General features: G+C 37.8%; 1 protein-coding gene across 2 annotated transcripts; it reads left to right on the top strand.

The window, feature by feature from the left end:
- The first annotated feature begins 2,862 nt into the window (after positions 1–2,862).
- On the top strand, positions 2,863–10,966 carry LOC108347513 (LRR receptor-like serine/threonine-protein kinase ERL1). Of its 2 annotated transcripts, XM_017586798.2 has the most exons (3): positions 2,863–3,500; positions 10,242–10,322; positions 10,423–10,966. In XM_017586798.2, exons 1-3 carry the CDS (start codon positions 3,083–3,085, stop codon positions 10,440–10,442), a joined length of 519 nt encoding a protein of 172 aa, XP_017442287.1. In that variant the 5' UTR covers positions 2,863–3,082; the 3' UTR covers positions 10,443–10,966. The 2 variants fall into 2 exon arrangements, with proteins under 2 accessions (XP_017442287.1, XP_052724744.1); XM_052868784.1 differs by lacking the exon at positions 10,423–10,966 and having other exon boundaries at positions 2,866–3,500; positions 9,776–10,285.
- Positions 10,967–12,674: the final 1,708 nt, after the last annotated feature.

The raw sequence follows: 12,674 nt of genomic DNA, 5'->3' as shown, positions 1-12,674 counted from the left end.
CGTTTTGAAAGATTCTGTTTTTATTAAAAAACTTAAACATATTAAGCGAAGTCGTAAGTTATTTTTGCAGAGTAGTGATTGTTAGATAAACTTAAATGAAACATATTTTTCACTTGTCACAAAGTCTTAAGTTAAACACCTAAAGTAGCCACCAAAGTTAGCAACGTCACCTTTCACCTCCTTGTCATCATAGTTTATAAATAGACACACAAATGCAAGGAAAAAACACACCACGGTGAAGAAAGAAACCGTAGAAGAGAAAGAGGGAAAGCCAAAGGTTGTGTGTAAGAAAAATAATGAGAAAGGGTCTATTGTGTGAGTGTGAGAAAAAGAGAGAGTTTTTTGTATACCATTCGAGATGATGAGATTCTATTGGAAGATCCTTAGAGATTGAGAGAAACACTTTGTAATCCTAGTTTTATACTAGAGATATGTTTATTTGACAATGTCCCATGATTTTTCCTGAGAGGGTTTTCCACATAAAAATTTTGGTGTCTTCATCTTCAATACTCTTTCATTTTTACGCTTCCATATAGTTTCCATTTTGCGTTCATAGAAGATAGAACAAGTACCACTGTTTTCCAACACCAATTACTTATAGGAAACTGCTTCCTGTCTCTTGGAAAATTTAAAACATAGGTACTTTTACACATAATAATGGTTTAGTTTACTTTTTATTTACATATTTATAGTAACTTGTCGTGAGTCCTGATGATTTCTCAATTGAAGTCATCATGAGTCCTGGCGACTTTCTAATTAAAGTCATTATTAGTCTGACTTGTTCATAAAATTTTGTAAAGGTGAAGTCGTCATGACTCATGATGATTTCTTTGTAAATATTTTCAATGAAAGTCGTCAAAAGTGGTGACGAATTTCAATTTGAACGAGACAACTTTAGATTTATACTTAATCAAAGTTTATACAACTAAAGCCATCATAAGTCAGGACAACTTTGGTTCACTATGAATCGAAAGTTGTCATTACTCCTAACGACTTTCATTTCAATTGAAAATCATCATTATTTTTGGCGACTTTCGTTCAACGTATTTACAAAGAAGTTGTCATAAGCCATGACGACTTGATCTTTTCAAAATGTTATGAAGAAATCGTCAAGACTTATGACGATTTCAATTAAAAAGTCATCAAGACTCATGACGACTTACCTAAATTAGTAAATAAAAAGTCAACTACTCCATATTTGTAAATTATGGAGTAAAATATCCCATTTTTGAAAATTTACCCTATAACTCAATGTAACTAGTTATTAAGCAATCAATGCACTTTTCCATCAACATACCATACACTCATCTTACTCGTTCCTTTATTCTATTTTGCTCAGATATGGTCGCTTCAAACATATGGAGATTTTATGTTGACTAAAAAAAAGTGAGTTCATTGTATATAAATTGATGTTAATCTCCTCTTATGATAGATTTGATAAAGTTTTACAAAGGAAAAAAGAAGTAGTTAATAAAGTTGTAATTACATAAACATACTATTTATAAATAGTCTTAATAGGAGGTGAGCAAAAAGTTTTGTTTTTGGGAATGAGTGATTCTTCCTACACCTCACTGCCTTCATCCTGCACTCCCAATTTTACTTCTTTGCACTTTATTTAACAAAAAGTCAAAACTTAATTAATGAATTTATTTTTGTTAACCACCAACCATTTTCCTAACTGCCAACCACAAAAATATCTTTTGGGTATAAACCCTCAGGTGCGCCCTGTTCTTCGTTTTCACTGTAGCAAGCATTGTTATTATACTAACCTAATAAAATAAAACCTAATAAAATAAATATATACTAACCTAATAAAAAAATTAAAAAACCTAATAAAAAAATCCATAAACCGCACTTTGAAATCCGGCAAACAACTAACGCACTTCCATGTGCGGTTAGTCTGTCGCCGCAGATCGAAATGCGGTGGTACTCTGTCCTTTCCGCAGATCGAACTGTGGTTTGCGCTTTCCGCAGATCGTTTGCTTTCCGCAGATCGAAATGCGGTTCTATTTGCACCTTTCCGCACTTCCAACTGCGGACGTCTCTGACCGCAACTCCAATGACGTTTAAGCTCTCCGGCGAACGAACGAACCGAACCGGCGCACGAAGCGAACACCCAAGCACATAGGCACATGCATATGACAGCAAACAAAACAAAGTAGATGCAATGGTACTAACCTGGACGCCAGAGATCTGTGAGGCCACGACAGGACGAACGCAAAGCGTGGTAAGGACGAACGCAAAAGGGACGAACGCAGAGTCTTGGCACGAAGGACGAACGCTTGCACAAGAGGGAGGGCGGAGACAAAATACAGTGGTGGTAGAGGATACGGGGGAGAGAAGAATGGCGGAGGAAGACGGAGAGAAAAAGAGGGAGGGGTGATTTGGAAAGGGGGTGTAGGGTTTGAGTTTGAAATGCGGCAGGGAAGAGTTAAAGTTTTAGTCAAACTTTTTAAAAATCAATTTTGACTTGCAAAGGCTATACTTGGAATTAAATTATATTTTGGAGATGCAGGACGAAGTGCGTGAGGTGCAGGGAAAATCACTCTTTGAGAATTGTTGGAAAAGGAGGTTAAGACCTCTCGAAAGACCTTAGTTTGTTGTACATTGTTGTTACATGTTCCTACTACATTGGTAGAGCAGTTTTGTTCATAATAAACATACAAGAATTGGCTGATTTATCTGTAATTTTGAATTTTTATCATTTTATTAAGTCATTTTTATAAAATTAAATTAGATCTAAAATCAAATCAATTTTTTAAAATTAAATTAGATCAAAAGTCGACTAATATTGGTCTTCCTTAGTTCTATTTTTCCGAAACACGGTCCCTTGAGACATCTTTCCATTGGTCTTACGGCATATAATTCAAACAATTTGGACAGTACAAGTGGTATGACATTTCAAACGTGATCATGTTGAATTCAGTTCATCTTAATTATTACACATGTAAGTCTGAATTGTTAAGAGCTTATGGTGTTATTTAAGGAAATGGAGAAATTGCAAAGAAAGTTTGAACATTGGAGTGTTGGACTAACCCATTGGGCACTGTGATAAATACCAAGTCTCAGGAATGATAAGTTGATGAGTAACCAAATAACTATGAGAAGAAGATCTGAGTGCAGTTTATTAGTTATTGCGCTGATCTTTGTTACTTGCTATTTTTCCTTGTTCCCACTTTCTAATTCTTCATCCTTGGATGAAGAAAGACAGGCCTTGCTCAAGAGTGGTTGGTGGAATGATTACAGAAATGTTTCAAACCATTGTTATTGGGCTAGTGTTCTATGTGATGAAGCCGGAAGTGTTACTTCGATCGGCTTATCTTCTCTGCTCCCTTTCACAATTCCTCCAATGCAAGAACTGCAAAACTTGAATGTGACTGCCTTTCCCAATTTGCAGTTTCTGGATTTGAATGGAATGGGTCTGAGGGGAAGCATCCCTGCAGAAATTGGCACACTTACAAAGCTCACCTATCTTGATTTGTCTGACAATAGCCTCCAAGGTAAGCTACCATCTAAAGCCCTTTCAAATCTCACTCAACTTGTTCGTCTCGATTTTTCTGGAAATTCTCTTAGTGGTTTCATTCCAATGTCATTGGGTGAATTGAAGAACTTGGTTTATCTCAACCTTGATTCAAACCTTTTTACAGGCCATATTCCATCAGAATTAGGGAATTTGACAAATCTAACCCAATTACACCTCTCGAACAATTTTCTCTCTGGTTCAATCCCTCCTACATTAGGTCTACTCAAGAATTTGACAGATCTCAACCTAGAGTCTAACCAATTGCAAGGTCATATACCTGTTGAGCTACAGAATTTGTCCAGTTTGGTTGCTCTACGTCTTTCTCAAAATAATCTCTCTGGTTTAATACCTCCAAAACTTTTTCAAATGGACAAAATGCTCACTTTGTACATCTCATCGAATCAATTATCTGGTTCAATTCCATGGGAGACTATGAAATGTCCCTCCATTTCAGTGATTGGTTTAAGCCACAATAGATTAAATGGAAGCATAACTTCTCAAATTGCTTGTGTGAATGACCTTGATCTTAGCCACAATTTTTTTGTTGGTGAGATTCCATCTCTTTTGGGAATGAAATCAATACTGGATAAGTTGGATCTTAGTTATAATAATTTCTCTGGTAAACTTCGCAGGGAACTTGCCCATCTATCAAATATAAACCTTTCATACAATTCTTTTGACTTTTCACCAGATCCTGACTTCAAGTTACACTCACCAGATTATTGTTCTTTTCCAAGACACTCGCTGATCAGTAACAACCTGTTAGGTTCCTTTATGCAAGGAACCGAACAGCAGCAAATAATACTCACACACTTAACAGTATAAGAAATATGTATGTATATGTATTGATATTTCTTCTGTAATGATAAGAAAAGATGAATACAGGTATCTCACTCTCCCCCAAGGAAGCCTCCCTTCCTCCACTGGCCAAGAGGTCCAGTCTTAATTCCAAAATCATAATCCCCTACCTCTCTCAAATCATTTGTTATTTATACTCTCTCTCTCTTCTAACAAACTCACCCTCTCTCCTCTAACTGATTTCCCCTCTACCCGCCACTAACTCTTTCTTCTTTTATTCCTCCTCATATACACTTTTAATGGTCTAACATTACCCTCCTCCCCAAGATCAACCTTGTCCTCAAGGTTGAAATCAGGGAACTGCTGTCGAATGTATTGTTCCTCTTCCCAAGTAGCTCCATCCAACCCACCGTCTTGCCATTGTATTAGAACTTGGGGAATTTCCTCTCCTTGTTGCAGCTGGTTTCTGCGCTCTAATACCTTTAGAGGTGTGTACATAAGGTTGTCAACCTGCAGTTCAGTGGGAAGCTGCCCTTCTACCGAATGATCCCCTATAGCTAGCTTCAATTGGGAAACATGAAAAACAGGGTGGATTCTTGATGTTGTAGGTAACTGCAAGCGAAAAACAACTGGTCCTAATTGTTTCTCCACCAAAAATGGTCCATAATACCGTGCAGAAAGTTTTGGGTGTAAGCGTGTGGGCATAGAAGTTTGTCTATGAGGCCGGATTTTCAAGAATACCCAATCTCCCTCCTTGATCTTGGTGTCCATTCTCTTCCTGTTGGCATAGTGGGTCATCTGATCTTGAGCTTTGGCCAGATGATATTTAAGTTGTGTCAAAGCCTCATCTCTTGTTTGTAAGTCCTGTGCAACGGCTTCCACCACTGTTTCTCCAGGAATGAAACGTGTGAGAGTTGGAGGGGGTCTTCCATACACAGTTTCAAAAGGTGTGCATTTTGAAGCTCCTTGGTAACTAGTATTGTACCAATATTCCGCCCAAGGCAAGACTGTACTCCAATTTTTTGGTTGTTCAGAACTAAAACAACGCAAATACGTTCCCAGCACCCTATTCAGCACCTCCGTTTGGCCATCTGACTCTGGATGATAAGCAGTACTCATGTTCAACTGAGTTCCCTGCAGGCGAAAAATCTCTTGCCAAAAAACACTCATGAATGTTGAGTCGCGATCACTTACAATGGTCATGGGTATCCCGTGAAGCCGAATCACTTCCTTCACCAACAATGCAGCGATGGATCTGGCTGTATAAGGGTGTTTGACTGGGATGAAATGGCCATATTTACTAAGTCTGTCCACTACCACCAATATAGTATCAAACCCCTGAGATTTGAGTAATTTTACAATGAAATCCATACTAATCTCCTCCCAAATGGCTTTGGGTATTGGCAAAGGCTGCAACAATCCTTGGGGAGAAGTTGCCAAGTATTTATGTTGTTGGCATATGAGACATGCAGCCACAAAATCTGTAACAGTTTTCTTCATTCCTATCCAATGCAAAGATTGGGCCACCCGTCTATAGGTTCTGTAAACCCCAGAATGCCCTCCCGTGACACTACTATGGAATTCAGCCAACAAGCGAGGGATCCAAACAGATTTTGCTGATAATACAAGTTTCCCCTTGTAATGTAATCTTCCATGTTCCAACGTATAAGCTGGATGAGAGTTAGGGTCTACCCTTAATTCCTCCAACACTTTCTGCAAACTCTCATCTTTTTCCACCTCCTCCATGAGCTCTTGAAATTCAAGCCAATATGGTCGTGATATCATCCGTAGCATCTTATCTGTTTCCTCCTCCTCCATGCCTTTTCTGGATAACCCATCCGCCACATGATTGGAAGCACCTGTCCTATATTTGATTTCAAATTCGTACCCCAAAAGTTTAGCTAGCCAATTTTGTTGACTTTGAGTTGTGATGCGTTGTTCCAGTAAATAACGCAAACTCTTCTGATCAGTAAAAACAACAAACTTCTAACCCAATAGATACGGCCTCCAATGTTGTATAGCAAGCACAAGTGCCATTAATTCCTTCTCATAAATGGACTTGGTTAAGGAAGAGTCAGATAACGCCTTACTAAAGAAGGCTATGGGTCTGTTTTTCTGGGACAAAACAGCCCCAACGCCTGTACCCGAAGCATCACATTCTACAACAAAGGGTTGCTCAAAATCAGGGAGAATCAACACTGGAGCTGTAGTCCCTGCCTCTTTAAGCTTCTGCAGTGCCATGGCCCCCTCTTTAGACCATTTAAACATTCTTTTTTTCAACAAATCAGTAAGGGGTTTAGCCATTTTTCCATAATCTCTAATGAACCTGCGATAATACCCAGTTAATCCAAGGAACCCTCTTAACTCCTTGATGTTTCTAGGTTCTGGCCATTCCAAGACAGCTGACACCTTCTCCCTGCCCATCTCCACCCCTGCTGTCGATATCTTGTGCCCCAAATATCTCACTTGTCTTCTCCCAAATTCACACTTTTTTTTGTTTGCAAAAAATTCATGTTCAGCCAAGACTTTTAAGGCTTGAGTGAGGTGTTGAGAATGCTCCTCCCAAGTCTTGCTATAGATAAGTATATCGTCAAAAAATACTAACACGAACCTCCTCAATAGCGGCCTTAAAATTGAATTCATCATGTCCTGGAATGTGGCTGGTGCATTTGTTAATCCAAAGGGCATCACAAGGAATTCATAATGCCCTTGATGTGTCCGAAAAGCAGTTTTTGGAATGTCTTCCCTCTTCATTCTTATCTGATGATACCCAGCCTTTAAATCAATTTTAGAAAAATATGACGCACCTTGAAGTTCATCCAACAGCTCCTCAATGACTGGAATGGGATATTTATCAGCCACTGTTACTCTGTTTAATGCCCTATAATCCACACAAAACCTCAACTTCCATCCTTCTTTTTTTACCAATATTACAGGACTAGAGTAGGGACTGTTACTGGGCCTAATAATGCCCAAATTCAACATCTCTTCCACCTGACGCTCTATCTCAGCTTTCATTCCATGGGGGTACCTGTATGGCCTCACATTGACGGCCTCACTACCCTCTTTTAAAGGGATTCTGTGATCCACTCTCCTCTCGGGTGGGAGGCCTTGGGGACTCGGAATACCCCTTCAAAAGCACTCAGAATTTGTTCCAGCTCTACCTCCTCCTCTTGCATTAAGCCACTCTCTTCCGTCTTCTCATTCACCAATTCTGTTTGGCTTAAGCTCCATACTAAAGACAACATTTCAATCCCTTTTTCTTTTATAAGAGCTTCAGGAGTCACCACCCTACGTGTCAATGATGGATCCCCCTTTACCTCCACTTCTCTTCCTCCATGCGCCACCTTCATGATGAGCTGTCCCCAATCTACTTTGATCTCTCCTAGGGAGGATAACCAGGTCATTCCCAATATTATGTCCACACCGCCTAATTCAAAGAGATACAACTTATCTCTAACTTCTAAGTTTTCTAATAACACTGAGACTCCTGTGCAATACCCGCTGGTTTCTTTCCTTTGTCCATCCCCTAAACACACTTTATAAGGGCGTGTGTCGGTGCATTCCAGACCCAGCTCTTCCACCAATCGAGTGGATATAAAACTATGGGTAGCTCCACTGTCAATAAGCACCAGAACTCTCTTCCCTTGCACCCAACCTTGCAGTTTCATCGTGTTCGATTGCGAGAGGCCACCCGCGGACAAACCCGACAACTCCATAGCCTTCTGTTCTACTTCGACACTTGCCTCCGCTTCTTCATCTTCATCCTCCTCCGCCAATATCATCACCCGCATGCTCCGTTCAGCGCAACGATGACCTGGACTGTAAGGTCCGCCGTAGTGGAAACAACGTCCTTCTTCTCGCCGCTTCATGTATTCTTGATAAGGCAGGGTCCGAATGCCTCGTCCCGCGGTTCCTCCTCCACTGTTACCAGCCTTCGAAGCCATAGTATTCACACTAACGTCCTTCTTCATTCCTTGCCCTCCGTCGCCATTCACCGTTCCCTCTGACGGTCCGCGAAACGTTTCTGTCCTCGCCACCGTCCCTGAACTCGTGGAATATCTTCCCCACGTCGCTCCGCCTCTTCCTCCCACTCCACTACTTCCTCGCGACGTCCATCCCACTTGTTCGATGTCCCTAGCTCTCTCCATCGCCGTCAACAAATCGCGTGGGTCATGCGGTCTCACAGCGTTTCGTAATCCCTCCTACAAACCCGCGAAAAAATATCCCAGCAATTGGTCTTCGGTTACTCCGGTCGCCTGCGCCACGAGTACCTCGAACTCCTGGATATACTCATCGACGCCCCCTCTCTGTCGCACCGCGGCCAACTTCTCAAAGACGGTTCCCCTAATTAATCCGCCGAACCTCCTCGTCAACGCCTCCGTGAACGCCTTCCATGTTGGATGTCGGGTTTTCTTCCGCCAGAAGCGGAACCAGTAGTTAGCGCTTCCGTCCATGCAGATATACACTAACTTCATCTTCTCTTTCTCCATCACTCCTTGGATGTCAAAAAATTTCTCAGCCTTCGCTATCCATCCCGTTGGATCAGTACCTTCAAACGTTGGAAGCTCAACTCGCTTCATCCAACTGCGTTGTACGTCGTTTCGGTCCTCCTCCGATTCTTCATCAGAGCTCTCTGTCGACCTTCGTTCTCGATCACCCTGGACGGAATTTCGACTCCCCTCAGAACTCCTATCGCGGGTTCTAGAACGTCTTCCGAGGGCTCGTCGAAACTCGAGAGTCATTGCTCGCATTTCTGCCTTCAACTCCTCCATTGTCGACTCCACAGCCACCATTCGCCCCTCCATTCTTCTCCGATCACGCGCACTCCTCTTCCCTCCGAAATGATCCGGCAGGTCGGACCAAATCTGTTAGGTTCCTTTATGCAAGGAACCGAACAACAACAAATAATACTCACACACACTCAACAGTATAAGAAATATGTATGTATATGTATTGATATTTCCTCTGTAATGATAAGAAAAGATGAATACAGGTATCTCACTCTTCCCCAAGGAAGCCTCCCTTCCTCCACTGGCCAAGAGGTCCAGTCTTAATTCCAAAATCATAATCCCCTACCTCTCTCAAACCATTTGTTATTTATACTCTCTCTCTCTCTTCTAACAAACTCACCCTCTCTCCTCTAACTGATTTCCCCTCTACCCGCCACTAACTCTCTCTTCTTTTATTCCTTCTCATATACACTTTTAATGGTCTAACACAACCCACCAGATTTTGCTTTGTGCTTTAGTTCCCTCCAAACTAATTCTCAGACTAGTGAAGTTAATCTTAGCATTGAAATTGCTCTTCCCATCATCTTCACCCTTCTTGTTGTAATCCTTCTATCTCTATATTTAACAAGACGCAAGTCTAGAATCAAATTTGATGCAAGCTTATCGAAAAATGGAGACTTGTTTTCTATATGGAATTATGATGGTAAAATTGCATTTGAAGATATCATTAAAGCAACAGAAGACTTTGACATCAAATACTGCATTGGGACTGGTGCATATGGCAGCGTTTATAGAGCCCAATTACCGACTGGAAAGATTGTTGCACTGAAGAAACTTCACCGAATTGAATCTCAAAATCCATCTTTCAATAAAAGTTTTCAAAATGAGGTGAAGATGTTAACAAAAATCCGTCATAGAAACATTGTAAAGCTTCATGGCTTTTGCCTACACAATCGGTACATGTTTCTTATCTATCAATACATGGAAAGAAGTAGCTTATTTTATATGTTGAATGATGATGTGGAAGCTGGTGAGTTGAATTGGAGTGCAAGGGTGAATATCATTAAAGGAATGGCATATGCTTTGTGCTACATACATGCATCATGATTGTACCCCACCAATTCTTCATCGGGATGTAACAAGTAGCAATGTTCTACTAAACTCACAATTAGAGGCTTTTGTTTCAGATTTTGGCACAGCTAGACTCCTTGATCCAGATTCTTCAAATCAAACCTTGGTAGTTGGTACATATGGCTACATTGCCCCAGGTGAAGTTCAATTTTCTATTATAATCAACTTCCTAAAGTTAATTTAGTGACATAGTTTGAGAAGCTGAGATAACTTATTTCTACTTTTTGTTCACTACAGAGCTTGCACATATACATTGATTGTCACAGAAAAATGTGATGTTTACAGTTTCGGAGTGGTAACTTTGGAAACATTAGTAGGAAGACATCCTGGAGATTTGATCTCAGCCTTATCAAACTCAACTACTCAAAACATGTTATTGAAAGACATCCTAGATGCACGAATTCCTCTTCCTAACTCTCGAAAAGATGCTGAAGATATAATGCTTGCTGCAACAATAGCATTAAGATGTTTGTGTTTGAAACCAAAGTTCAGGCCATCAATGCAAGAGGTGGTTGGAGAGCTCTGTAATTTCAAATTGTTGACACCTTTTTCGTTCAGTGAGATTTTGATCCATCAGTTGATGACTCCAAAAGAACAAGATGCACAAGTCTAAGCCATCTTAAACATCTTCTTTAGACTAGATTGCACTGAAAAAGAGCTAGTTAGTTTTTTTTACATATATTTCAACCATATTGTAATTAAAGTCACAACTATAGAGCTGTGTAGTATAGCTACGTTCATAATGTGAATAAAAGGAAAAATACAGATTATATATCCTTTAAAAAAAATTATTCTAGTTGAAAAAGCGTAATTCTTCTTCAAGAGATATATGTGATAACCAACTACACCACTTGCTAGAATTTTTCAATTAATGTTTTTGTCATAAATAATAAATAATTTATTCCTGAAAATATATTGTACTAACTAGCAAGTTAGTTTCTTGAAGTAAAAGCTTTATAAAATGTCCCTAAATTAAAAAAATGTCAGCCACACGTAAAATGATATGTGCTTGTGAGATTCATGCATGTTGGATATTAAATGAGATGGTGTATATAAATTATGGATGTATTGAAAAAAGTCTTTTACTTGAGAACTATGGAAGAATAATTAATTGAAACTTTCTTTTCTTTTTCCGGAACAAATCATGCTAATGTTTCACTGTTAATATACTTATAATATCATGAAAATCGTATGTTTTTATTAAATGACCTCTTCTGAGTATTTCTAAAGATAACATTGACGTCTTTAAATTTATTCACTTATTTATTAACTAAAGGATTTTTCTATAATTTTATTCACGTGACAATCATTAAAACCTCGATTGAATGTTTAAGATGAATAACATATGATTTAGACTTTTTTTTTTTACCATAAATTATCTTAGTTTTTATATATGTTTCAGTTCTACATAACTTGTATCTTTCTTCTACATAGAAAAATATAATGAATCTTAACATTGTATCTATTTAAATTTTTAGAAAGATCATTTATAACATAAAATAACATTATATGTAACTTGAAAGTGTTTTATTGACATCAATCAAACACTTTTATTCCTTCTCCCATACAAGTTTTAACTTATTTATTGAAGGACTTAAGTAAACATATAATTTCTTGATGTCTAAAATGATCATAATAACATAATATATCTATGTTTCATTTAAAAGCAATATGGAAGATTTTAAGTTACCAATAAAATATGCTATAAATTTCGGTTATGATTTAAGTTATGTAAATTATTCCTGCTATAATACCTTTGAAAATTATTGAAAAAGACAATCAATTTTCTTCCATTGAAAAAAATCATCTGAATATCGAAGTTATCTATCATTTTGTTTTTGTCGTTTGCACGGAACTTAGATATTTTGCATCATGTTACTAGCAAACAATTGATTCAACATTGGAATCATTCGAATATATGATAAAATTTCACTAAAACTTAACGAGAGATTGGATATATTATATACATATTAATCATGTAAAGAAAAATTAATATGTCTAAATTATCAAATTGAACCAATCAATATTTAATAAAACAAGTAATATTATATTAGATCTCAAATATAAAACCAAGATTAATAAATTATAACTTTAATATAAAAAAATTACAATTCGTTATATATATATATATATATATATATATATATATATATATATATATATATATATATATATCATGAAAATTCTTTAATAACCAATTTTAGTGACAAAAATAATTAGTTAGTGACCATTTTATAAACTAAAAATTATTAATAAATATAAATTGTTTTAAAAAATTATACTTAGTCTCTAAATTGGTAACTAAAATATTTTTATTATAGGTTAATTTTTAAATTGGTCACTAATATTAATTACCAAAGTTTTGACTACCAAAGTAATTGATCTTTAATTAAAAAATTGTTCTTTAAATATAATTTTGTCACTAAAATTAGTTACTATTTAAAAATTCTCTCTCTCTCTCTCTCTCTCTCTCTATATATATATATATA

Source organism: Vigna angularis, chromosome 9, assembly GCF_016808095.1.
Source record: "Vigna angularis cultivar LongXiaoDou No.4 chromosome 9, ASM1680809v1, whole genome shotgun sequence".
NCBI lineage: Eukaryota > Viridiplantae > Streptophyta > Magnoliopsida > Fabales > Fabaceae > Vigna > Vigna angularis.
Note: the sequence above shows the minus strand (reverse complement) of the source record. Positions and strands in the feature narration are given on the sequence as shown.

What these genes read in the sequence shown, in the direction of transcription:
- LOC108347513 (XM_052868784.1), top strand. Translation starts at nt 3,083, where the DNA reads ATGAGTAACCAAATAACTATGAGAAGAAGATCTGAGTGCAGTTTATTA. An exon ending in GTCTGACAATAGCCTCCAAG is followed by an intron (nt 3,501 to 9,775) that starts GTAAGCTACCAT and finishes TTGCATTTGAAG; the next exon opens with ATATCATTAAAGCAACAGAA.